Source organism: Giraffa tippelskirchi, chromosome 13 (assembly GCF_054371585.1).
Source record: "Giraffa tippelskirchi isolate mGirTip1 chromosome 13, T2T-mGirTip1v1.2.pri, whole genome shotgun sequence".
NCBI classification, from domain to species: domain Eukaryota; kingdom Metazoa; phylum Chordata; class Mammalia; order Artiodactyla; family Giraffidae; genus Giraffa; species Giraffa tippelskirchi.
This window is the reverse complement of record NC_137287.1, coordinates 68,830,792-68,858,352: the sequence shown is the minus strand read 5'-3', so window position 1 is coordinate 68,858,352 and position 27,561 is coordinate 68,830,792. Positions and strand designations below refer to the sequence as shown.

Sequence of the window (27,561 nt, the reverse complement as noted above, 5' to 3'; positions counted from 1 at the left end):
TCATCACTTCATGGCAAATAGATGGGCAAACAGTGGAAACAGTGGCTGACTTTATTCTTCTAGGCTCCAAAATCACTGCAGACGGTGATTGCAGCCATGAAATTAAAAGATGCTTACTCCTTGGAAGGAAAGTTATGACCAACCTAGACAGCATATTTAAAAGCAGAGACATCACTTTGCCAATAAAGGTCCGTCTAGGCAAGGCTATGGTTTTTCCAGTAGTCATGTATGGATGTGAGAGTTGGACTATAAAGAAAACTGAGCACCGAAGAATTGATGCTTTTGAACTGTGGCGTTGAGAAGACGCTTGAGAGTCCCTTGGACTGCAAGGAGATCCAATCAGTCCTTCCTAAAGGAGATCAGTCCTGGGTGTTCATTAGGACTCATGTTGAAGCTGAATCTCCAATACTTTGGCCACCTGATGCGAAGAGCTAACTCATTGGAAAAGACCCTGATGCTGGGAAAGATTGAGGGCAGAAGGAGAAGGGATCGACAGAGAATGATATGGTTGGATGGCATCACCAACTCAATGGACATGGGTTGGGGTTGACTCCAGGAGTTGGTGATGGACAGGGAGGCCTGGCATGCTGCAGTTCATGGGGTCGCAAAGAGTCGGACATGACTGAGCAACTGAACTGAACTGAACTGAAATGCCTTCATTATTATACAAGAAATACTAAAACCAAGTAAACTCAGGGAACTCCCTGGCAGTCCAGTGGTTAGGACTCAACCCTGTCACTGCTGTGGCCTGGGTTCAATCCCTGGTCGGGGATCTAAGATCCTGCAAGCCATATGGCGTGGCCAAAACAAATAATAAAAAATAAGTAAATTCAGTACACATTCTAATAAACTATAAAAGACAACAAAGATAACAACAAAAACAACCACTCTAGGAAAAGACCATTAATTATAAAATCTGCAACAAGATAGCAAACACTAATATAGAAAAGAAAAATAAATGGAAACTGATTCTTTGAAATAATGAATAAAACAGGCAAACCCAAGAAAGAGAACAAAAATGACATTTGCTCTCTAGAAGCTTGTATGGGCACTAAACTTCCTGGTACTTAACTAGAAGTAAAACATGTATGGAGTAGCTGGAGAAAGTATCAAGGAGATGGGATAAGTACACAGCGGACTTGGAAGAGCAATGGTTCTCACGCGTTTAATACTCAGCACTTTTGCTAATTCAGGAAATGCTAGAGACTCAGGTTGGATCCCTGGGTCACAAAGATTCCCTGGGGGAGTAAATGGCAACCCACTCCGGTATTCTGGCCTGGGAAATCTCACGGACTGTGGAGCCTGGAGGGCTACAGTACATGGGGTTGCAAAGAATTAGACATGACTGAGCAACTGAGCGCGCACGCACACTTTTGTACAGGACAATATTCTGGTCTAACCAAAATGTTTAAAAATTAAAAGGGGGATTTCCCTGGTGACTCAGTGGCTAAGACTCTTCGCTCCCAATGCAGGTGGCCCGGGTTCCGTCCCTGGTCAGAGAACTTGATCCTCCCGCATGCTGCAACTAAGAGTTTGAATGTGCAACCGAAAGAGCTTGAATGCTACAAATAAAGATGCCACATGCCGCAACAAAGATTGAAGATCCCTTGTGCCACAACCAAGATGCGGCACAGCCAAATAAATAAACATTCAAAGAAAAAGTTAATAAACATTGAAAGAATTAAAAAAAAAAAAAAACTAAAAGGGAAGAAGGAAGGAACAAAGGAAGGGGAAAGAAGGAATTGAGGGAGGCAGACGAACCCAAAATATGGAATCTGTCAGTAGTGATAACAGTGCATACAACTCATTCCTTTCTCACATACATACACTGTCTAAAGTACTACACCAACCACTTGCTTTCCCCTTAGCATCTCAGCCTGACTGGAGAACTGCTGACTGCCCCAGTTGCGATCTCAGTAAATACTCATGAAGTAAAGTCCCTGCACATTCATTAATCCCAAAATACATCTCAGGTGCAAACAAGACATGAAACAAAGACTCAACTACTTAAGTGCAGCAGTAAGTTGCATCCCCCTCCACACTCTGTTGAAATCGATGCCTCGGTTCAAAGCTCCATGTGACAGCCCCACAACATTCTTTAGGCTTCCCAGTTCACTTTCATACCTGCACAGGGTCTGAAAACCTTGGATTAGGGCAAAGGAAGGAAAAAGAGAAGGCCTGATACGACAAAGATGCTGAGAAGAGGATGCAAAATGAGGCTGGTGCAAAGTGGGGCCCCAAGCGGGCAAATATGAGACCCTTTCAAAGGGAAGACACTACAGAATTTTGTCAAAAAATCCACTGAGCTCCAGACCAGCTCTTTCTCCCCATATTCCATTTCCAACAGCAGATCTCAAGAGTTAACACTCGTGTCCTTCCCCCTCCCGGCCCCACCCCCTCCTCTCGTGACTGGCCATAACCTTCAGTGGTACTTCTCCAGTTCTTCAGTGGGTCACACAATATGGACGGATGACATAAGGAGCTTAGTGACTTGCTCAATGAACTGGCACAGCTGGGACCAGAGAGGAAACCAGAATCTAGGTCTCTGGGGGGCGGGGGGTGGAGTGGGGAGGGCACTGAGTATTCCTGCCTTCTCTGCTACACCATCGGCAGTTCTTCATACCTTCATCCTTCGCTAATGAGTCACCCAGTCATTCTCATTTTTCCATTCACGTATCTGATGTGTCGTCATCCTTTCATTCTGGCTGAGCTCCATGCCCGCTCCCCAACACTGGACCTTATCACTGCCGCCTGGACGTGGCAACCACTTCCAGGCAAGCACCCAGGCTTTTCACACGGTCCCTCCCAGGTAGCACTGAAAACCTAACCTTTGAACTTTGCTTTGCATTCCCGTCGTGGAATGAAAAGCAAAGTGTCCTGTGTCTGCCATTCCAAGCTTTCTGCCGGATGTTCAAGGTCCAGCACAATCTGACTCACCTTTACTTAACCCCACTGCCCTCCCCTTTCTCCAAATGGCACCCCCACCTCACTCAGACTGGCTTATCCAGGGAGCCACCTCCATCCTTGTTGCATCACTGCCTCTCCTGGCCACCCTCCTCCATCAGAATGCCTCCAGGCCTTCATCGAATTATTCAAATCATAATCTGTCAATATCCTTGCCATAGATACTTGCTGAATATCTACTGGGCTCTGGGCATTGAGGAAACAGATAATGAGGACAAGTTTACTGTCTCCAGGAGCCCTGAATCATTCCAGGAGACCCCACTTAACTTCTGGTCTCCTGTACAAAATCTTCCCTCTATGAAAATCTCCCACCACTCTGAATATAAGCTTTGCATGACATTCCACCATTTCTGAATGTGTCTCACAAGACAAAAGTCCCCCCACCAAACAATAATTCTTCGGCAAATCGGGTTTGGAAATACTGCCCATTTCATTCCTCACCCACTACTCCCAAATCTCCAACCTGAGATTCACAAAGCCGTTCAGCATATTAAAGGATCTGACCAGTCCTGCAATGCAGAAATTAACTTTAGTTAACTAAGAATGTCCCCAAATTAGTAACTTTCTCCTCAAACAGCTATTAACAGCCTGGGGATCTAGGATTCTGTAGAACATACCTTTACAAAACACCCGTCTCGATCATTGCTATTGAGAATGCACTGTTTGTGCCACCCAAATGGTACTGGCCTTGACTTTCCCACCAGAATGCTCTCCTTGATAAGAATGCGTTAAACCGCTACAGTAGAGATATATTATCTTATCTATCAATACCCCAACACTATTATCTGTCTCAATTCTATGGTTAAGAAAAAGCCATAAGGAAATGGACTGACTTGCCTCCTGTCACACAGCTGGGTGTTCTAGTGTATGCTAATTCACTCATATTGGGCCCGAACATTGGTACTGTGTCCACTAACATGACATATGCTAGGCAGGGCAGGTATTGTGTTTTGTATTTTTTGATACATTGTTTTGTGTTTTTTATATGATGCCGAACTCACAGTATGGGGCCATGATAAGTAACTATTTGACTGAATTAATCCAAGAAAACGCTGCAGGGGAAGGGTGAGTAATGATGAAGAATTAAGCTTGATGACTGAGGAGATTCGGGACAATTCAGACGATTGCAATTTAAGTTTGCATCGATGTGCTGGACTAAATCACACCGGTCTCTTTCGGGGTTTTCTGCTTGCTTTTTAGAACTAATAAAGACTTTATTTATTATTTATTGTTTTGGCTATGTTGAACTTCCCCAACCAAGGACTGAACCTGTGCCCCCTGCATTGGAAGCACAGTCCTAACCACGGAACCACCAGGGAAGTCCCGCCAGTCTTTTGCGAATTCCTCAATGCCAAAATCTCTATCTAATTGTAGTGGCAGTTTTCTCTCGGCTTGACTGAATGCCACTTTCCAGTTGTCTCCTGCCACCACACAGTTTCGCTTTGCTTTTTGACTTCCCTCACCTTCCCCACCTACTCCTCGGTACCCGTCAACAGATTTTCCAGTAGAATCTTATTTTGATTCCTTTTTTTTTTTTTTGGCAGAGCCCTTCTTAATATAGCACCGTTCTCAAAACGTGTTCTCCTGTTCTTCCGCACAACACTAATTAAAAGGAAAGCTAATGCAGGGGTTGGTGGCACCCAATTAAATGTGGATCTAAAGTTGTGAGCTGTGAATGATCTCCACTCAGGATCCTCCTCTTTTTCTGTATCCTATATGATTAATGTCAAGTTTGCAAGGAAAGACTGCACCCCCTCGAATCTAGACTTTCTTCACTGAGACCCCACAATGTGTCCTACTATGTAATACCCCAAATCTGCTGAAATGCACCCCCACCCCCACCCCACCCTCTAAGCCACAATGCAAATTATAAATCTTCTGGGAAATATTTCTAGGCCAGTCCCTTCATCTGCTCCCTGGAGAAGCATCATCTGTTAAGTATTAGACTGCTTATATATTTTTTTTTTTTTTACTGCTGTTTTCCATCACACCCAAATTTAGATGATTATTGTTTCCCTTTGATATATCCAGTATTATTTGAAATTTCTGAGAATGAGCAATTTTTTTTATACTGATGCTTTCAATCCTATCACATTCTTTATTCACAGGCCTCTGGTAGGTTATTAAACCCACACTCACATATACACTGATATACAAATAATATGTCCTCTAAATACAATGTGTAATTTTGTTATGACACATGCTCCTATCAATCAGCAGGGTTGCTCCAGCAAAAATAACATTTTCTCAATTTTTATTTTTCTCAGATATATACCACTTTTCTTCCCCCCAAATTTCTTTTCTTCCCCAAATTATTAAAAGCTGATCTAATCAGGGGGCTGGCATTTCAGCCAATATGGTGTGTGTGCATGCTCAGTCATGTCCGACTCTTTTGTGACTCCATGGACTATAGCCCGCTGGGCTCCACTATCCATGGGATTTTCAGAATACTGGAGTGAGTTGCCATTTCCTCCTCCAGGGAATCTTTCCAACCCAGGGATCAAACCTGCAACTCCTACATTGGCAAGTGGGTTCTTAACCACCTTGCCACCTGGGACTCAGACAATATGGGATGACCACTACATTTCTTACCTATTGATGCGGGGCAAACTGGTCCCTGCATTCCAGTCCTTCCTTATTTTAACATTTATTTATTTGGCTGTGTCAGGTCTTAGTTGCAGCACATAATGCAGTGGGCTCTGCATTATGGCTCACACACTTCTCTCTAGTTGTGGTAAGCGGGTTTAGTTGCATGGAGACATGTGGGATCTTAGTTCACTGACCAGGAATCGAACCTGTGTCCCCTGCATTGGAAGACGGATTCTTAACCACTGGACCACCAGGGAAGACTCAGTCCTTCCTTATTTCTTTGATGCTTTAGAGTATCTTTGGATCCCATCACCCATCAGAAAGATGAGATAATCTGGAGGTCAAGAGCAAGGGCCCCACACCCAGGTAACAACATTAACTCCTGGTGCTACTACTCACTTGCTGAGTTGCTCTGGACGAGATCTAAAGGCTCTCTGTCTTTCTGTTAAGTAAAGTTCATAATAAATAGTGCCTACCCCACAGGGTTCTGGGGAGGATGGAATATACTAATATGTGTAAACAGCAAGTGTCACAATTTTAGTGGCTGCCAATAATATGCAGTCCTTGTAGTCTTCTCCACTTTTCCACCACTGTAAATAACAGCTGAGAAAATAGTGCTAAAAAAAAAGAAAAGCTGAACATTTAACTAAGATTCTCCACCTTCATGGCAACCTATGGAGGAGTTTCTATTTCTTCCCTCTTCCTACTGTGACTTGGTTTTATTGTTTGCTATGCATACACTGCATTCAATTTCTTTTTTTTTTTTAATGTCTCTATTGAATGTTACAATATTGTTTCTGTTTTATGTTTCAGTTTTTTGGCCATGAGGCACTTGGGATCTTGGCTGCCTGACTAGGGATCTAACCACTTGCTGGATCTAACCTTCTGCACTGGAAGGTGAAGTCCCACCCTTCTGCACCACCAGGGAAGTCCCTGTATTCTATTTCTTAACTGCCAAGATGTTGTTTCCTTTTTCCTTAAGATTTAGGTAAGAAATTGATCTGTAAACCCTGAGTCAGTCATTAGTTCAAACAGCTAAATATGTTTCTGCTGCTAAACATGGCTGTTCCACCATCATTTTCCACTTTGGATTAGAATAAATTAATAGTGCCAAAGAGGAAATTCTTAGCTGGGGGTCTATTTCCTTTACTATAACTTATAAGCTTTTCATTTTTGTATTGATTTATTTACAAAACATATATAAGGTCGTGGAGGACAGAGAAGCCTGGCATGCTGCAGTACACGGGGTTGCAAAGAGTCAGACACAATTTAGTGACTGAACAACAAAACAAAACTGTATAAAATCTATCCCTCCACAACATGAACCTTTTACCAGATCTTCACTGCGGCCCAAGGCCTCCATTAACTAAATGGTCTATGGTCTTAGTGCATCTTTAGTTCCAATTAGCCAACCTTCCAGACTTTGCTGATACACTGATCCATGAATATCGATGTATGTTTGTGAATTTCAAATACTTTCACATATCTAGGTTGATTAGGGTTAAGATAAAGATGACAGACAAAAATTTGATAAATTTGGGGTTTTCCATACATGACAGAGGGACTACTTGTATTCTCCAAGGTCTAGACTGATCCTCTGAAATCCACGGCATGAGGCATGATCCAGTGTGATAGAAGTTCTGCTATGACACTTAATCAAAAATAAGTCAAAAGATGTCATTACATGGGGATTAGGAAGTACAAACCATTATGGTTAAAATGAGCTACAAGGATATACTGTACAACCCAGGGAATATGGCCAGTATGTTATAATAACTAAAAATGGCATATATAACCTTTAAAAATTGTGAATCACTACCTTTTACATCTGTAAAACATATTATTGTACATCGGGACTTCCCTGGCAGAATGGTTAGGACTCCTCATGCTTTCAGTGCAGAGGGCATAGGTTCAATCCCTAGCAAAGGAACTGAGATCCCACAAGCCATATGGTGTGACCAAAAATACATATATATGGGCTTCCCTTGTGGCTCAGCTGGTAAAGAATTCGCCTGCAATGCAGGAGACCTGGGTTCAATCCCTGGGCTGGGAAGATCATCCGGAGAAGGGAAAGGCTACCCACTCCAGTGTTCTGGCCTGGAGAGTTCCATGGACTGTACAGTCCCTGGGGTTGCAAAGAGTCGGACTGAACGACTTTCACTTTCACATATATATATATATATATAGTACACCATGTATATTAAAAAGAAAGATGCTGTTGCATGTAGATGTAAATACATGCTAATATATTTAAATTACACATAAATGTAATTGATGCATTGTACAGACAGGTATAAAGTGCTATGTATCGATACAACAAAGTTGATAAAAACCACTCATTACATTTGGGAAAGCTAATATAAGGAAATGGGAGGGGTTTTTCTCTTAAACTAGACTCCACAGCCAAAATCTGGGTAAACCAAACATCCCTGTAGGTGCCTGATTCAAGACGCTACAGTGAAGGGAAATGACCGATGCTACTTCTGGGCCAACATATGTGAGAGCTATGAGGAACCATTAGCTCTTTCTTTTTCTGTCATGATGACTTGGAAGCCACAAGTTATGATGGCATCACCACACCATGGATGTGGCCTAAATCACAAAGTCATCACAAACCACAGACTTTGCATGCATGAGAAATAAAACGTTTTTGTGTCATGTCACAAAAAAACTTACAGGGTTTTCTTGTTATGCAGCATAATCAAGACCATCCTGATTAATACATGAGTTGTAAGGTATCGGTCTCCTATTGTCTCCTTTCTCATTATAACTCCCATTTGAATGGGGCCAGCCAGCTACTGAAAGCTAGCATGCAGAGGGGAGAAGTCAACAGAGGCACCCTTGTCTGTGATCTGTGAAATCAAATGCTTTCCCCACAAAAACACGTTGCTTGATTTGCCCTAAAATCGTGTTACCCTCACTCTTCAGTCTGCGGCATCAACGTCTGAGAGGCACACAGCACAGCCTTTTAAATCACAGGCTTCCTGCAAGTGGAAGTGTTTTGATCTGGTAACATTGCCTCCTCTCACCTATGAACTTTCCTTTTCATCCAAAAAACTTCCTCTGTTGAAGGTAAGGTCACAATTATACAAATTGTTGGTAGCATACTTTCCTTTTAAAAAACTATTTCACTTTCCACATTCTGTGTATACTAGGTCTTCACAAAAACATGACACAGATCCTGACAGCTTCCTCTATTTTGCAAAATGGAGTTTTCTTCCCCTCTCTCTTTCCATTGTTAGTACCCACGACTGTTCTCAGAGAGTTATGAAGGAAGCGAATAAAAATGCCTTCACTCTATTGCCTGGAAGGAGTGCTCGCTTCTTAAGATCTGCTCCTCTGATTCAAGCCCAGTTAAGACTTCTTGTCTTCTGGATTTAACTGGAATGGAATTTTCCATGATTCTTAACAAAATCAATTATATACCATCTGAAAAGGAGATATCAGTCAAAGGAATGGATATTTTTAATTGACATATATATTTAGTTGATTTACAATATTGTGTTAATATCAGGTATATAGCAAAGTGATTCAGTTTTATATTTTTTCTATTATTTTCCATTATAGGTTATTACAAGATATTGAATATAATTCCCTGTGCTATACAGTAAATCCTTGTTGCTTATCTACTTTACATATCGTAGCTTTTGTATGTTAATCCCATACTCCTAACTTATCCCTTCCTTCTTTCCTTGGTAACCAAAAGTTTGTTCTCTATGTCTGTGGGTCTGTTTCTGTTTTGTATACAGATTTGTTCACATTATTTCTTATATTCCACACATAAGTGATATTATATGATATTTGCCTTTCTCTGACTTACTTCACTCATTATCATAATCTCAAGGTCCATTCAAGTTGCTGCAATCAGCATTATTTCATTCTTTTTTATGGCTGAGTAATATTCTACTGTATATCTATACCACATCTTCTTAAACCAATCACCTATTGATGAGCACTTTGATTGTTTCCTTGTCTTAGTTACTATAAACAGGGTTGCTATGAATATTGGAGTGCACGTATCTTTTCAGATTAAGAGTTTTCATCTTTTCCAGATGTATGCCCAGGAATGGGACTGCTGGATCACATGGTAACTCTACTTTTAGGTTTTTAAGGAACTTCCATACTATTTTCCATAGTGTAGGAATGGATAACATTGCGCTTGAACCAAAGTCTGTAGTTCCAGGTTCCACAGTACAGCTCCTCATCAATGAATAAAGTTCTTTAGAGGTTGTTAAAAAAAAAAAAATGGCTAGAATGAACCAGAACTTGAGATGTTTATGAGTAAAGAGGCTGACACATATTTTCTTTTTCTTCACTTCCATTGTTGGCAGCATAGTTACATTCAGGCTCCAGACACTGGTAAGTGGCACCAGACTCACTGGGTACTGAGAACATCACTCTAGCGCCACTTCCACACAGACGCTAGGGACACCAGTGAGACTTGTTGTTCAGTCACTCAGTCGCGTCCAACTCTTTGCAACCCCATGGACTGCACCATGCAAGCCTTCCCTGTCCATCACCATCTCCCGGAGTTTGCTCAAACTCATGTCCATTGAGTTGGTGATGCCATCCAACCATCCCATCCTCTGTTGTCCCCTTCTCCCCCTGCCTTCAGTCTTCAGTGAGATCTGAGGGACACTCAGAGAACAACAGGCCAGACAAAATGCTTCCTGGTCTTAAGGACCCCATTTCAGATAGTCTCACTGTTCATGTTCTTATCTCCTTATTTTAACTCTCCACAATGCTCATGTTAAAGGAAAATAACCTTTATAGCTTCCTCACTCTTTTTCCTGAATGGAAGAACACAACAGACTTTTACTTCAAAATGTACAATAGACCCTCGTAGCCATGCGGGATTGGTTCCAGGACTCCCTGGGATACCAAAATCCAAAGATGCTCAAGTCTCGTATATAAAACTGGGTAGTGTTAGCATATAATCCATGCATACCCTCCGGGCATTGTGAATCATCTCTAGGTCACTTGCAATACCAATACAATAGACATGCTATATAAAAAGTTGTAAATACAAAGGAAAGGCTATATAAATAGTTGCTAGAACTCAGCAAATTTAAGTTTTCCTTTTTTGGAATTTTTCTTTCCCAATATTTACTATCTTGGTTGAATCCAAGGACGCAAAACTCTCAAATAAGGAGGGCTAACTGTGTTCCTCTTTTCTCCTAAGATTTGATCACATTAGATATAAGAATACACAAACTAATCTTAACCACAGAGCAGGAACTCTTCACCTAGTTAGTTAAATAGAAATTCTGTGGGCAACTGGAAATAAGGGCAAAAAAAACTATTTTCAGAATGGTTTCTGAGACTAGGAGTGGACAGCTGGATTCTGCAAGTGGGAGGCCAGCTGGGTATCCGTTTCTTCACTAGAAAAGACACCAAAGAAGAGCATTTCCAAACTGTAGACTGACACAGTGACCATGACCACTAGAGATGGCTAAACCACAAACCTTTCTGAACTCAGAGCTATTCTGAAAAAGTAACTTTCCTTCCAGGTAAAATATGTATAGGAATCTATTTTCTGTGGTTATCTCATACGCTCGGGAATTGAATACAATTTACTTTTTAAAAGAAATGGCAATGGAATGTCTCTATTACCTGATCCACTGTGAGCTAAATAAGTTGTTATCAAAATTTTAGAAAAATCACAGGCAGAGGGTGAAAACATCAAGGTCAATAACAAATGGAGAGCTCACAGACTTGAGAAATTCTGACCTTGCTTGACTGCTGGCTTCTTGACTGGAGGGAAATTACTTAGCCTTCCTTTAGCTTCTTAGCCTCAATCCCTTCTGACTTCAAACTGCCATCAATCTCTTAAGCCTTGGATTCCCCATTCCTCTCTATGTTTACCAAACAAATGGTACCTATCACATTCCAATTGTATTAGAAATATTCACCTTACTCATGTAACAAAAATTGATTGTGCCTAATTTCAGTTGTGCACTCCCTTAAATGCTGACTTTGTAAAGGTGATTCAGACAAGGCTCTTGCCCTTCAAAAGCATACTGTAGATGGGAGAATGAAACATAAAGAAAAGTACAATGAAGGTATGATTAGATGCTACAATACAGGTACTACAGGATGCTATGAGCAGCTCAGCAAGTGTGACACTGGGCTGGATTTGGAAGGATTAATCTCCGTCCATGGATGCCTTATTTCTTTTGCTGACTTGGAGGCAGGGGCCAAGCCTCATCATCTGTATTTTTCACAATGCCTTTTCCATGGTAGGTGCCAAATAAATTATATATGGGATGAATAAGTGAAAGAAATCCAAATTTGAAGCTTTTGATAAAGGAAAAATACATTCAAGTTTCAGAAATATAACAAAATTGTGTTCTGACAAATGGGAAAAGTTACTTCAAGTACTCAAATATGTGTTGGTGAAAAGGTGAAATGACTTTAAACACTAATTTGAAAATAAGAGCCTCAGAGCCTCTTCTTTTGGCCACCAGGAATCAGAATACTGTAATGCTGGGTGTTCTCTGGTGGTCCACTGGCTAAGACACCATGCTCCCAATGCAGGGGGGCCGGGTTTGATCCCTGGTCAGGGAACCAGATCTCATAAGCTGCAACTAAAGATCCCTCATGCCACAACTAAGACCCACGTAGCTAAAAAAGTAAATAAAAATATTTTTGAAAAGAATACTGTAATGCTGAAACAGGAAGAAAATCCATCATTTCCTTTCTCAATACTCCATGATACAGGTATTATCTTTTCTTTGACTGGAACAGGAAGATTAAGTCATTAGCTTCAAATCTTTTAACCAGCATAAGGGGAAGACTAGATTCCGACCCAGTCCTGCCTTACCCCAGAGCCACGCCCTTAGCTGCCGGGTGACGCAGCTTCACAGCCTGGCTGCCCTGCAGGAGTGAGTCCATAAAGATTCCATTATGCAGATAAGTGTGCCATATTTCGAAGATCACAGAAGAGAGTAAAGAAAACCTTTTTGCCTTTCAGTCATTTAGACTGAAGAAAATTCTTGACTGACTTATTTTCAAAGACTCAAATATAAATTTCAACCATGAATCTTCCAAGGGTTTGAATGCATATGTCAAAACATAAGGCGTCACGCTTTCCACCTGATGCTCAGTGATGACCTAGAGCAGTGGGATGGGGGCAGGGTTTAAAGGGAGGCTCAAGAGGGAGGGGATATGTGTATACCTATAGCTTATTCATGTTGTTGTATAGCAGAAATTCATACATGACACTGTAAAGCAATAATTCTCCAATTAAAAAAATAAAAACATAAGGTGTGCTCTGATTCTCCTTATGTTGGATACCAAGGAGTTAGAACCTGGATTCCCTTAGCACCAAGACATTTCTTGAAAAGTGCTGGATACAGCATTTTCATCATGTTATTCTTGATTTCTTCCATTGGCATTCTTCTCACTAAGTCCACTTTTCTGGAAAGCAACCAAGGAAATAGCCACCCCAAGAGTGTGTGGTGGTTACAACCTCCATATCTGGAAAGTCCATCAGACTTGTGATATTTGACTTTCTCCTCAAGGCTGGTCATGTGATCTTCCTGTAAAGGAAGCCTGGAATAATCCACAGTCAGAAGATCTGGGAGGAACAAAGAGTGTCTTGGAGAAGAGGATAGGAGAGAGGAAATGGGCAACAGGAGAAAAACAATGAAAACGACAGAAGGTGAAGTGCTGTCTATAGGAACTTCCTAAATCATCCCTAAGCTTATCTCTAATGTTTACAATGCTGATTAAGATTCCTTTGCAACTCAGCAGCAAAAGGAAAAATATATACACAGATCCAAGCATGGAAAACAGATGGTCAGCTTGGAAAACACAAGAATTCATCCTGAATTATCCAGCGAAGGGGCAGCTGACTATCGGAGGCCAGACTATGCTGTGACAGAGATGCAAGAGACAGGAGGTTGGAGAGGCCACCTGACCAAATTCAGTACTCCCTGTCTTCTGACACCATCCCATCGCCCTTTACAACCTTCTGGTTAGTTTAGGCTCACCATGTAACAACTTTCCCCAAAGCCATCATCATCATGGTAGGAGAGAGAATTATGACATCACAAATAATAATAGTACAGTAATAGCTGAAATTTTTTTAATGAAAAATATACCATTTTTGACAGGATAATTTCTATATATCTCAGCAAAATAATATATTTTAATTTCAAAAGATATATATCAGCCTTCCTCACTCAACACATAACCAACTTTCTAGCCTCCTTTACCCAGGCTCCCATGCCTATAGTCTCAGACACACATACTCCCTCACCATGTCCCTTATACCGCATACACAGACCACACTGCCTGCTCTACAGGCAATGGTTTTCCAATTATAGACCAGAGGAATAAACAAGGATTCAGACTTCACTGAATTCAAATTCCAGCTTTTGCTAAGCAAACTGTATAACCATAACTGCCCTGAGTTTCCTCAATCTGAACAGCACTGGATAAAGAATGATGCCTCACATATTAAGACACAGAGAAAGGCACAAATTCCATTAATTAAATGGTCAGTGACCCAACTATCAGTAGAAAATAGGGATATTTTTATTTTTAGTCAATTATATCTCAATAAAACTGGGGGAGGGAGGTTACATAAATGATAAACAGAAATAAAAGAAAACAGGGACATTCTCTATATACACTTGAAATGAAGACAGCCATCCTTTTCTTAGTGAAGAATGCATATGCTCCTCTCCATATCAACCTAGATTCTTCTTTCTCTTTTTCTGGGCCCACTGCCTCTTGGGATGTGAACATGTCAACATACAGTTCATAAGGCATATTTCACATGTTTTAGGCACTCTGATAAAGATTTCATAAAAGAGAAGGTTTCATTTAAAGGATCAAACGAACTGAGCTTAAAGCGTAAAGAATTGAGGCCGACGCCAATCAGCATTCCCACAGATGATAAAAAGCTGAGCTGGACATCACTTTTGTAACTAACTGGCAAGAGAGCAGGCTTAAAAACACAGAACTTTTCTCTACCTGGAGTGTCAAAATCAATACCTGCCTGCTCTCATCCCTGACCACAAGTATTGCTAAATGTTCTCCACTTCCATAATCGTGGTCTCCACCCTCAGATGGAGACACCAATCTGTGGGCTACAGAGGAGGCTGGCCTCCCATCTCCTGTGACCCTAAACCCATGCTGTCCCCTGAAAAGTAACTGCACACAGTCAAGAAACAAAAACACCCTGAGCCACTGTAGAGTGATAGCTGTGTGGCTGTCAAGATAACCTGAGAAAACAGGTAGCTGCTGACAGCAGAAAGCCAAGCGTGCAGAAGAAAAACATCTCTGATAAGAAAAAAGAACAGAAAACAAGACCCTAACGTCAGCTTCTTAAAGTAAAGGGGTTTGTCACAAGTCTATCCCTCTGTGTGCTCTGTTTTAGCCTGAAAATGTATTTATGTATTCATTCATTCATACACTCTTTCTTTCACTGTGCCAAGCGCTCAGTGATAAGGGGGTAGACAATAGCTGATTCCATGCTTTACTCAGTTAAGACATACTTCTGCATTGCCTGAATTTTAGATATATTTGTGGTTGAACCTGGGACGTTCTTATAGGGGAACTGCATATTCTCTGGTCTCTCTTCTCTCACTTCCTGTTCTCTTACTGTTGTTGCTAAAGAAGGCTGAGCCTTCAGGTCAAATCTTTTCTGCAATCTGCCTCCTCTCCCTAAGCTGACAAAGAGATCTGGGACAATCCAGCAGTGGGCACAAGCCATTCAACTGTTTTTTTCCCCTTCAACCTGAAGGTCACTGTGCTTTCCCTCATGTTCATTAAAGAATGAGCTTTGCACAGGGAAGGAGAATCAGATGAAGGTGGTCAAAAGGCACCAACTTCCAGTTAGAAATAAGTACAGGGGACATAAAGTAAACATGACAAATGTAATAACACTGCTGTATATTACACAAGAAAGCCGTGAAGAGAGTAAATCTTAAGAGTTCTCATCACAGGGAAAAAAAAGTTGTTTTTTTATTTCTTTCATTTTGTATCTAAATGAGATGATGGATGTTCACTAAATTTTCTGTGATAATCATTTTATGATGAATATAAATCAAATCATTATTCTGTATACTTTAAACATACAGTCTTGTAGGCCAATTATATCTCAATAATATTGGGAGAAAACGGAATAAAAAAAAAAAAAAAAAAACAAAGAATGAGGTCGGCAGAGTGAAAATGGCAGGGTATTTGTACCTGGTCTCTCAGCCGCTCCTGGTGGCCCATGATGGCGGTGGCATGATGCGGGTATTTCTGCTTCAGATGTTCCAGGAAAGCTTCTCTCTTCCGGTCCATCTCCGATGTTTGCATTCCCAGGATTTCTTTGGAACTTCGAGGCCCACCTAGAGTGTGTCTCCGCGGGATGTTGCGGGAAGATCTGGAAGCTGAAATACGGCTGTTCCCATTAGAAAGGCGCTCCTTGGCTCTGCGACATTCTGCATCTTCTAAGGATGTCACCTGCAGATTGCTCCTTCCTTGTTCTGAGAAACAGAAAAGATACAGCTCACAACTAAAGATTTCACACTAGAAATCTCATTTACAGGACACCAAGTGCGTTTGTGGCAGCTGCTAATGTATGAATGTAACTTAGCAGATTTGTATGAGTGTAACTTAGCAGATTTGTGTGTGTGTGTTTGTGTGTGTGTATGCACACACGTGCGTGTGTATCCACAGCAGCAGGAAAGAGGGTAAATCAACAACCAAAAGAAATATGAAAAACTGCACTTTAGAAATAAAGATATTGCAGCAAAAAAGGAAAAAAAAAAAAAAAACTCTGCAATTTCTCTTTCCCTGAGGTTATTCAAAACCAAAACACCTGGTCAGACCAGTTTGCAGGCAAGATCTCCTGGAGAAAGGAATGGCAACCCACTACAGTATTCTTGCTTGGGAAATCCCATGGACAGAGGAGCCTGGCAGGCTACAGTTCATGGGGTCACAAAGAGTCAGACAGGACTGAGTGACTAACAATGCAGCACAACCTGGGTTACCCTTCACCCTCATCTGTAATTATGGAAAAGTTAACTTCAGTGATCATGATTATTTCTTTATTTTTAAACATAGTTTCATCCTAGTAACAGAAGTTCTTACAATTTTATAATCTGAAGGCAGGAATCCTGCCTTCAAGCCTAGATTAACGACAAATGATGAGACCTCTCTCAGCCTCACTGTTTTCAGTAATAAATTAAGCAAGGCTGAACTGGTATTAGATATGCAAATTTAAATCTTAGTTCCCTGACCAGGCATCAAACCTACAACCCCTGCAATTGAAGCATGGAGTCTTAACACTGTACTTACAGGGAAGTCTCTAGCTTTTTATTTTTTTTAATATTTATTATTATAAATATACTCTAAATTATTTTTTTTAATAAATTTCCAATTTAAGAGGGTATTTGCTAATTACTTATCTTCAAAAGTTAAGTCCAGAAAATACACCCAGTATTTAAGAGTTCTAGAGCAGAGTCTCAGAAAACTAAATTTTTTTTTAAAGTCTTTATTGAATTTGTTATAGTATTGCTTCCGCTGTTTATGTTCTGGATTTTGGGCCATGAGGCATGTGAGGATCTTAGCTTCCCAATCAGGGATAGAATCTGCACCCTCTGCACTGGAAGGTGAAATCCTAACAACTGGACCAGCAGTGAAGTCCCAAGAACTAAAACCTGATGCCAGTGACATAAACCAACAAGTGTTTAGAGTTTGTACATAAACCAGCTCCTCTAAAGGCAGTGCCATCAACATGGTTTTTCTCTTCTTTACCTAGAAATACCTATACCTAGAACTGTAGGTACAACACCTGCTGGTTAGACACAGAAAATATTGTAAACGTGGGCTCATTTCCCTGCTCCAGTTTTTCACCCCTAGATGAGTGTTCTGGGAGTAATTCTTCTTGTTTACCCTTCACTTCTCATTACATGGCTAATTATAGCATCTTCATCAGACCATCAGACACTGATGAGGAAAGAGAAGGAAGAAACAGCTCAATTAGTTCATTCTACTATTCATTAAGTTCAACAGTACCTTTAGAAGGGGGAGAAGATAGAACTATTGGTTTAAAAGATATTGAAAAAAAAAAAAAAAGGCTCTGGGAGGCAGACATAGAAAATGAACATGTGGGCATGGTGCAGGGAAAGGAGAGGGTGGGACGAACTGGGAGATTAGCACTGACATATATATATTACCATGTGTAAAATAGCTAGCTAGTGGGAAGCTACTGTATAGCCCAGGGAGCCCAGCCTGATGCTCTGTGATGACCTAGAGGGGTGGGACTGGGCCGAGGCAGGGGGGTAGAAAGGAGGTCCAAGAGGGAGGGAATATATGTATACATATAGCTAACTCACTTGGTTGCATAGCAGAAACTAACACAACACTGTAAAGTAATTATCCTCCAATAAAAATTTTTTAAATAAATAAAATAAAAAGTCTCTCAGACCCAGCATGAAATGAGAGAAGCCCAAATCACTCCTGAAATCATGGAACTGACATCTGGAAGAATGAGTGGAAACTGTTTCCTTTTCCTCCAATGATGACAGGAGAAATCGTCCACTGAAAATCACCTTGAGCACGGGAGTCCCTCAAGTTACACACAATTGCTGAGTGAAGTATTTTTCAGGTAGGGAAGGGATGATGGTAGGAATTAAAAGCCCTGAGTTCTAGCCCTCCTCCACTCCTTACTATACATATGGTTTCAGTCAAGCCATCTACTGTCTCTCTGTCTTGATTCCCTACCTACAAAATGGAGAGGTCAACAATACTACCTGTGTTACCGATACTGAGGACCAAAAAGAAAACAGAGAACTTGACTGTCACTATTATGAGTTTTCATGCATGCGTTTCTTCTGAATTTCCCTTAGCACCCAACCCATGCTAATCATTAGTTGTTGTTTGGTCGCTAAGTCATGTCCAACTCTTTTGTGACTGCCATGGACTGTAGCCCCCACCCAGGCTCCTCTGTCCATGGGATTTACCAGGCAAGAATACTAGAGTGGGTTGCCATTTCCTTCTCCAGGGGATTTTCCTGACCCAGGGACTGAACCCTCATCTCCTGCATTGGCAGGGGTCTTTACCACTGAGCCATCAGGGAAGCCCCGAAAAATCATTAGTAAGGATCCAATAAATACCTCTGAGTTGGAAAAAAAAAAGATTTGGGGAGATTAATTCCACTTATTTACTCTACCTTCTCATCATATAGGGGCTTCCCTGGTGGCTCAGTGGTATAGAATCTGCCTGCTGCTGCAGGAGACACAGGTTCGATCTCTGGGTAGGGAAGATCCCCTGGAGAAGGAAATGGCAACCCACTCCTCTGGTGATGGCTACCCTGTTTGTGGTCTCTTCTCTAATGACACAGAGGTAATAGGAGCTATTGAATAAAGACAGGTGTGGAAAATGTCGAATCTCAGGTTGGGAAATATGTGGGCAATCTGCAAAGATTTAAACTTATGCTTTTGAGTGTGTACACATGAGTTTTGCATTAGTCAAATTTTTGTCTACTTGATATAACAGACTTGACTTCTAAACTGATTTTTACAATGACTTTTTTTTTTTTTGGCTGTGCAGCATGACACTCAGGATCTCAGTTCCCTGATTAGGGATCAAATCTGTGCTCCCTGCAGTGGAATGGCAGAATCCTAACTACTGGATCACCAGGGAATTCCCTTGATTACTTGTGACATCATGAAAATAATATATTTTAAAAGTTATCCAGGACAGCTAAGTTAATTAGCAAAATGGAATCTCTGAAAAGGTGATTTCTTCACGTGGACATAACACACAAATACACACATCCACTCAGGAGGACACACACTCATGTTCCTCAACTATCAACAAGGGCAGAAAGTTCTACTGGGCCTTGCTCTGCCACATGAACTCTCAAGAACTATCCTATTTCATCTCAGGATCCTCAGAAGAGGTCAAGACAGCCAAAACAGCAGTCCCTTGGAGACTGAAAAGTTTTCCACGTTCTTTGAAATAAATTGGGAAAGGAGGAGGGAGGGAGAGAGTTGGAGTTCAGGGTCATCTGTCAACATCCACCTCGGAGCAGCCCCACCTTGCTGACCCTCCAACCACAGCCTTTTTCACACTTGGCACTAAGGAGGTCACGTCCATCTTAGGTTGTGTGCTAAGTCGATCAGTTGTGTCCCGCTCTTTACGACCACACGGTCTGTAGCCCACCAGCCTCCTCTGTCCGTGGGATTCTCCAGGCAAGAATACTGGACTGGGTTGTCATTTTCTTCTCTAGGGGGATCTTTCCAACCCAGGGATCAAACCCGCGTCTCTTATGTCTCCTGCACTGGCCAGTGGGTTCTTTACAACTAGTGCCACCTGGGAAGCCCCCCACCTTAGGAAACTTTTCCATTTTTTACTGTCTCGTGGATTCTTCTAAAACGTCTCCCGGTGCTTAAGGAGGTTTAATGCAATGTGCAGGACAGCAGAAACAGACAGTAAATGCACCAGTGGCTAAATGCACTGGCTTCTCATTGCCCTGGGGACCCACTACCTCCCTCAGCCTCACCTGCCTGCTTGGCAGCTCACTGAGCTCTGGATCCCAGCTGCTTGCAGGTCACCCTGCTCCACTTTTACGGCACCCACAACAAACCAATGCAGATTCCACACAAAGTTGTACAACCCAGCTGTACGACTCCTACACAATGGGCTGTACAACCCATTCCCATCTACCATGACCCTGGAGAGGTCACTGGAGCTTTTTCCTCTGTGAGAGGCAGTTCTTGGAAGTGATCGACTCCCACGCCCGAGGCAGAGGAGACGGCTCTCCCATTCCAGTCATTTGGGGAGAATAGGACCTTTTAGTTGAGGAGGAAACAATCAAAGGGGAGCCGCAGAGGACGTGGAGTCACAATTCCACAGCCAATGGAGTCCCACCAACTCCACTGTCCAAGCGGACACACTGCCCGAGGCTTGGAAACAGAAGCTCAGTTCTGGCCCTTGTCTGGAAGGCACTTTGGTGCTAACATTTGAGCCTGGGTGTGTTGCGGGCTGTTTGCTATTCTGGGAATCCGTGTCAAACAAATAATGAAGCTGGAGTCTAAAGACAAGGTTTCCAGTTTTCCCTTTCCTGCCCCTCCCAGCCTCTGTCGGCCCAGAGCAACCCCTCTCGCAGGGCAAAGAGCAAGACGGGAGCTTCCAGGGGAGAACGGGCCCCAGCAATCTTCCGGTCCCCAGCAACCTTCCCAGGAGCAGGAGTGGGGATGGAGAGGACAGAAGTGCCAGAGAGACTCTTCTGAGTTTCAAAGGGCTTCCTGGCTGGGATGGAGACTTCTGGAAAGGAAAAGTAGAAAGTGGGGGGCTGGGGAGGGACAGGGACCAGGCAGACAAAGGACTATGGAAGACAGGTCACCCCAAGGAAGACACCCACAGAGCAAATTATCCTGCAGGCAAGAGACCACAGGAGCTGCCGAGACTGGCTTCCCGGCCCCCACTCAGGGTGCCTGGGCTGGGTCACCTGACCTGCAACCCGGGATCTGGACCTGGCATTGTTCCTGCATTCCACGCCTGCTTGCTATCTGAGAGCCAAGAACAGGGCGGATGACCTTCCTGAGATTTTACTCCTGGATCAGATTAGGAGGATCCTGGCCTCCCGGGGAAGGAGTCCCCCACTGCTTCATAGTGGCTCCTAGTCAGCTGTCTCTAAGGTGTCGTTTTCTAGACTGTGTTGGGATGCTCTCTTGCATTAGAGTATCATGGGGAGCTACAGTTGTGTTTGGCTGTACAACGCATTCCAATCTACCATGGCAGCAGTCACAGGTATGTCTGTGTATTCAAACCGTAACATCCTTCTGTGCACACACAAGAAAATCATGTTTTTCAGTCCCCTTCATCTAGTTGAGGTCTTGTTCAAATTCCACTCAGTGCAACGTGGGAAGAAACTATGTGGGCCACCTTTAGCCCTGGCCCTCGACCTCCTGAGTCTTCTTTCCTACCCTTTCTTATTTCCCCTTTGGCCAGTTAAGTGCAAAAGCTCCAGCAGAAACCTCCAAGACCCGGGGAACTGTCATCATAACTAGACGTCCCTTGGACAACTTGGGTTCCAGGGTAGCCTGGAGGTAAACCACCCCGATCCACTTGGCCAGGAGTGTCCACATTCCACTGTTCAAAGCAAAAATTAACCTTGATTACACTAAACCACAGACATTACAGCAATCAAGTTATCTGACTCCTATGTATCACATATTCTGTTGGTATGCACAGAGTGCCTCCATTTTTTCCAGCTCCCTTGTTAATATCATAAAGATCACCACCAGAGACACACTGGCACAAAAATTAACAGCTGAAACCAGGCCATTATGTAGATTCCTCTAAAAAATCTTACAAAAGTAAATAAAAGAGGGTTTTGGTAGAGATTTTACACAAAATAGGAACAGCTCCTCCCCTATCCAGAGAAGCATTCTTGTCCTAATGGTTGGTTTGCTGACTGACTGATTTATTTTTTGCAAATATTTATTGAGGGCCTGCCCTGTACACTGAAAGGAGTTAGGAAGTGTAGTGAGTGAAGTGGTGATCAAAGTAGACTTAATTCCCTTCCCTCATAGGGGAGGCACATTATAATTAAGGAGGCAGACAACACAGATAATATGTAACATGAATGTCAAAGCTATGGTTTTTCCAGTAGTCACGTATGGATGTGAGAGTTGGACTATAAATAAAGTTGAGCGCTGAAGAAATCAATGCTTTTGAACTGCGGTGTTGGAGAAGACTCTTGAGAGTCCCTTGGACTGCAAGGAGATCAAACCAGTCTACCCTAAAGGAGATCAGTCCTGAGTGTTTATTGGAAGGACTGATGCTGAAGCTGAAACTCCAATACTTTGGCCACCTGTTGCAAAGAACTGACTCATTGGAAAAGACCCTGATGCTGGGAAAGATTGAAGGCAGGAGGAGAAGGGAACAACAGAGGGTGAGATGGATGCCATCACCAACTCAAAGGACATGAGTTTGAGCAAGCTCAGGGAGACAGTGATGGACAGGGAAGCCTGGCGTGCTGCAGTCCACGGGGCTGCAAAGAGTCAGACACAACTGAGCGAATGAAATGAACTGACTGATAAGTGCTTTGAAGGGTAAAACAGGATAAGAAGCAGAAACTGGTAGGCAATTTTAGAGGATGCTTTGGAGCAAAGACCAGAATGTCTGGGGACCCCCAGGGACCCCTCCACCCTCACCCCACCCCCGCCAAGGCTGTACTCTGCAAGGCTGCCAATACGATTTTTTTTTCCAGCTTCACTGAGATATAACTGACATGTAATCTTATCCGATTTTAAGAGGTACAATATATTGATTTGATAGTTACATACTGTGAAATGATTACTACCACAATGAATACTAGTATCTTTAGACCCCAGTGAATCAGGGGTGGTAGAGGCAAGCAGGTGGCTGACACGCCTGCACAGGGGTTTCAAGACATTGGGGCCAGAGCGAAAGCAGTCACCTCAGGGCTGCTATGGGCAGGCATGGGCATCCTAAGGACCACTCTGGGGAGCCCAAGGGCCTTCAAAAGCAGCAGGATATTGGACTTCCCTGGTGCTCCAGTGGTTAGGACTCCGTGCTGCCTCTGCAGAGGGCAGAGGTTCCATCCTTGGCTGGGAAACTAAGATCTCACACGGCCAAAAAAAAAAGAAGCATGATATAGTTAGATTTAAATTCAACCACTAATTACTAAGTACCTCTCTGCACTTCACACTGTTTACTACCCAGCAGCTGACGGTTCAGCCCTGGGAGCATCATCAATAAGGATTATTCTCGAGGTGACCATATGCCCAGTTGCCAAAACAGTTCTGGGTTACAACTGTTGTCCCATTTAAATTATTTATAGCGGTCCCTTTCACTCTCAAAACTGTCTCGGTTTGAACAAGTTACACGATCACCCAACGGATCCTTATCCGTCTGTAGATTGATAAACTCAAAGCTCTAGGTTGGTATAATTAGCTTTTTGTTCAGCACATATTTATTGATAGCTATCTCATGCCTGGTGCTCTGTTAGGTTCTGGGGATGTGAAGACAAAGAAGTCATGGTCTTTGCCCTCGAATACCACACTCTCACTGGTATTATTACAAGGCCAAGTATGATCCAGCCCACAAGGAATCATGGGTGATGCAGCCATCAGAGGCTGACCTCCTTTGCATGGTCCTCTTGCATCTCGGAGAACTGGAGAAGAGGCCACACGCCCTCACAGCATCATTTTCACCCAGGACTCAATGGAGATCTTAGAAATCTAACCTGAATTCTTAGCCCCCTTTCACGCGCTTCTCAGCCACCTTTCTAGCCTTCTTCTGCACACAGACCCAATCCTGGACCATCTCTAACAATCCTGGGTCCCTTCTTCTAAATTCCAGCCACAAATATCCAGATTGCAATCAACATCTCCACTTGGATGCCTGATAAGCTTCCAGATCCTACCCTAGCCAAAAGATTTCCTGCTCTCCACTTTCAAGCCACAAACACCCTCTCCGCTACTCCTCTCCAACACTTCCCCCTTCAGGTAAATGACAACTCCCCAGAAGCACAGACCAAAATTTCTGAAGTCATCTCCAATTCCTTCATCTCTCTTATATCCTGTATCCAATCCCTTGGCAAATTCAGTTTCATCCTCAATATATATCTAAAGTCTGTCTTCTTACGACCACCTGTTCTACTCCCCTATCTCCTGATCCAAGCTAGTAACTGGTTTACTTTGGAAGCTTCCTAACTGGTCTCCCTGCCCTGCCCCCAACCCCACTCGGGTGATTCTCAGTAGAGCACCCAGGACTACCTCTGAAGAAACCTCTCAGATCCGCCAGCAGCCCCCACCTCCCTTGAAATAAAAGCCCAAGTCCTTACTATACTATCAGAGGCCCCATCTGACAGGGCCTAGAATTTTATCTTAACCTCTTTTCTATCCATCCTTTCCCCATGTTGTTCTGTGAAAATGCCCTTCTCGTTCCCTCCCTCACTTCTTTCTGATGTCCCTTCAAGTATTACAGCAGTGCTTAGTCACTCAGTCGTGTCCAACTCTTTGAGATCCCACAGACTGTGGCCCGCCAGGCTCCTCTGTCCATGGGGATTCTCCAGGCAAGAACACCAGAGTGGGTTGCCACTCCCACCTCCATCATAATAGTGAGGCCGTCTCTAATAACCCTACTAGTTTCACCCCTGCCCCCCTATATTCAAAATTCTCTTTCTCTGCCTTATTTTCCCCCATAGTTAAATAAACTTACTAGATAAAAATATAAGATGCCCAGTCAAATTTGAATTTCAGATAAATAACGAATAATTTTTAGCATAAGTGTATCCCAAATACTGCATGGGATATACTTATAATTAAAAAATTATTTTTTACCTGAAATTCAAATTTAACTGAGCCTCTTTTATTTTTGTTTGCCAAATATGGCAACCCCACCATATAACATGCTACTTTACTTATCTGTTTATTGTTTTTGTCCTCCAGTCCCTTTCCCCCAAACTTGGCCCTTAGAATATAAGGCAAGGGCTTTTCATCTAGTTTGTTCATTGCTGGATCCCCAGAAGCTAAAACAGTGACTCTCACAGAACAGATGCTTGATATTTAGTGAATAAATGAAATAAGGTGATCACACTGCATCAGTCTCACCATCTCTGTCTCTGAAGTGTCTCTGAACTGCTGTGGTTGCTTGTAAATTGTTTCTTAAATCAGTTCCACTCTCTTGTTGTGCCTCTAGATTCCGAGTATTTTTTAACGCAGCAGAAGCCCAGAAGTTGAATTCCTGCTGCAGGACCCTGTCTATCAAACAGGGCAGGGGAGGGGGCCCCACTGCCCAGGGGCCCCCAAGGAGAGTGACGTGCTTTGACAGCACAAACACAGCCAGCAAGTGGAGGACTCTGAGTCTGGGATTCTCCAGGGTTTACTGGTCTTAAAATTTCCTGCCTTTCACGGGGGGGAATTTCTATCTCTTCTAATTGCATTTTCTTCTGTCTGGCTTAGTTTTGCATTTTCAGTGTGGATGAGTCATGTGTGACTTCCCTTTTGCCTCTTTAAGAAACACACACCTTTTCCCCTGTGCATTGTTGTTACTCCCACGCACAGCACTGCAGCCCCGCAAGCACGGCTATTAACTGGCCCCTGGATGAACCTGGGCAAAGGTGGGGGCGGGGAGGGTTCTGGATTTTGCGGGGTCCAAACCCGCTACCTTCGTGATAATGCATGTAAGGTAGGCTCCGGAGTCACAGACGTCAGACACTGGACGGCCCAGCCCAGGAGCCCTTTCTCCACCCAACCCCACTGCATAATTTCTTTGGAACGACATAAGCTTCTGGAAGTTCTCTACGGAAAAGAGAAGTCTATTATAAACACAATCAAAGGGAAACTGCTCAGAGAAAATCTATCAGAACTGTCTTAACAGCTCCCAACTTTCGAATTCAAGCGTACAGAAAATTCGCACAGCTCCATCTCTCCTCTACATGGACAAGTGCTCCCCTGCTGTTCCGATCCGGAAAAAAAGGAAAACATCCCCAAACTCTGCGATTTAACTCTCAAATACGACCAAACTTGCCTCCGACGCGCCTGTGCCTCGTGGAATCCCCCCCAACCAATGAATGGAAGTGTTGCCGTCCCCGAGAGACCTTTCCAGAAAGAGCTCCTCTCTCCCGCGGCTGGAGCAGTGAGCATGGAAAGCTGCTTTGGGCGATGTATTTGTCATTGCCTGGAGATCTAGCAAGTACTGACGGCTTACGGGGCTACCAGTGTAACATCACCCCGCCACTTCTTTGGCTGCTTAGGAAAATCCTGCCAGAGATTAAAAAAAACAAAAAAGTCTAGCCTACAGGTCTCCACTCAGTTGGGAAAATGCACCACCCCAAGAAATACGCCTTTTCTGTGCCAGGCGCTCGCTCTGCAGTTATAAAAATCAGCAGCCAGCCGCGAGGCACACGCGGAACCGTAACTCCATCTTTGAATGAGAGCCTCTTACTTACCCGGCATCTGTCTGCTGTCTGCTGAGTAAGGAAGGCATGGCTCACATTTCTGGCTTTCGTTTTCTTCCATTGTCCCTGCCTCCGGCCCAGGCTCCTCTCTGGTCTTTAAACTTCAGAGCGCCCTTCTGAAAAAACGCTTCCAGAAAGCGCCTGGAAGGGGGCCCGGGGGGTGGGGAGGAGGGGACGGTGCGAAACCCCACCCCAAACTACTCTCCACTCCAGTGCAAAGTCTCTCTCGCCGGGGAAGACTGCATTCCAGCGCCCGGCCTCCCGCGTCCCTCCGCGCGCGCGCGTCCCCGAGTCCGTCCGTCTGTCCGCCCGCCGGGTCCCTGAGGAATGCGGGCTGGGCCCCCCGCCCGCCCCCGCGCCGCGCGCTTCCCCGAGGCCCCAACAGGTGATGCGCTGTCCTGCCCGGGACCCACGCGGGCCCCCCGAGGCAAACTGCGGCGACTCCGCAGCCGGGGAAGAAAAACATGGCCCGGGATCGCCGGCAGGAGCCTTTGCTGGAAGCCGGTTCTCCGTCTCTTTCATCTCACACAATCAGCCTCCCCAATAGGCTGATATCCTGAAAAAGGAACAGCCGACTGCGGAACGTCCCAAATTTCAGTGAAATCCCTTTTAAAAAGGGCAACGAGAAGGACAGGTTATATGCTGAAGGTTCTTAAGTAAACATTTTGTTCACCAAGCGTTTAGAGCTTGATTAACAGAGATACAGCTGACTTGGCACACAATCAGTTTCAGTCTCTTCAGCTGGACTTTTGAAAGTTTGCACTCCTTTGCCTACACTTCCTCAACAGTTCCCCTTCCCCAAAACACATAAACACATTCACACGTTGATCACAAATCTGAAAAGTAAACTAGTAAAATCAACCTTCTGAATCTCTCCAGTTCATTAAAATATCAGAAAGGCCCTTCCAATGCTTTTCTTTGGATGGGCAGAGTTGCATCCAGCATACTCATTCTCTCTTTAAACTACCTGTAAACATTTATTTTGTGCTTTACCCGGTCCTTGAAACACTGGCCGATTTCCCAGAAAGTGAAAAGAGGAGGCACAGTGTCCACAAAAATTAAAGAGA

The 27,561-nt window shown here is 43.4% G+C and overlaps 1 protein-coding gene across 1 annotated transcript in view; it reads right to left on the bottom strand.

Moving 5' to 3' along the window:
• The window catches only part of KIAA1217 (KIAA1217 ortholog), a 357,946-nt gene extending 330,899 nt beyond the window's left edge, over positions 1-27,047 (bottom strand). Inside the window, 2 exon segments of the mRNA XM_081556782.1 lie at positions 15,754-16,037; positions 26,486-27,047. Of these exon segments, the coding sequence (XP_081412908.1) occupies positions 15,754-16,037; positions 26,486-26,555 (354 nt within the window). The 5' untranslated portion in view covers positions 26,556-27,047.
• Positions 27,048-27,561: the final 514 nt, after the last annotated feature.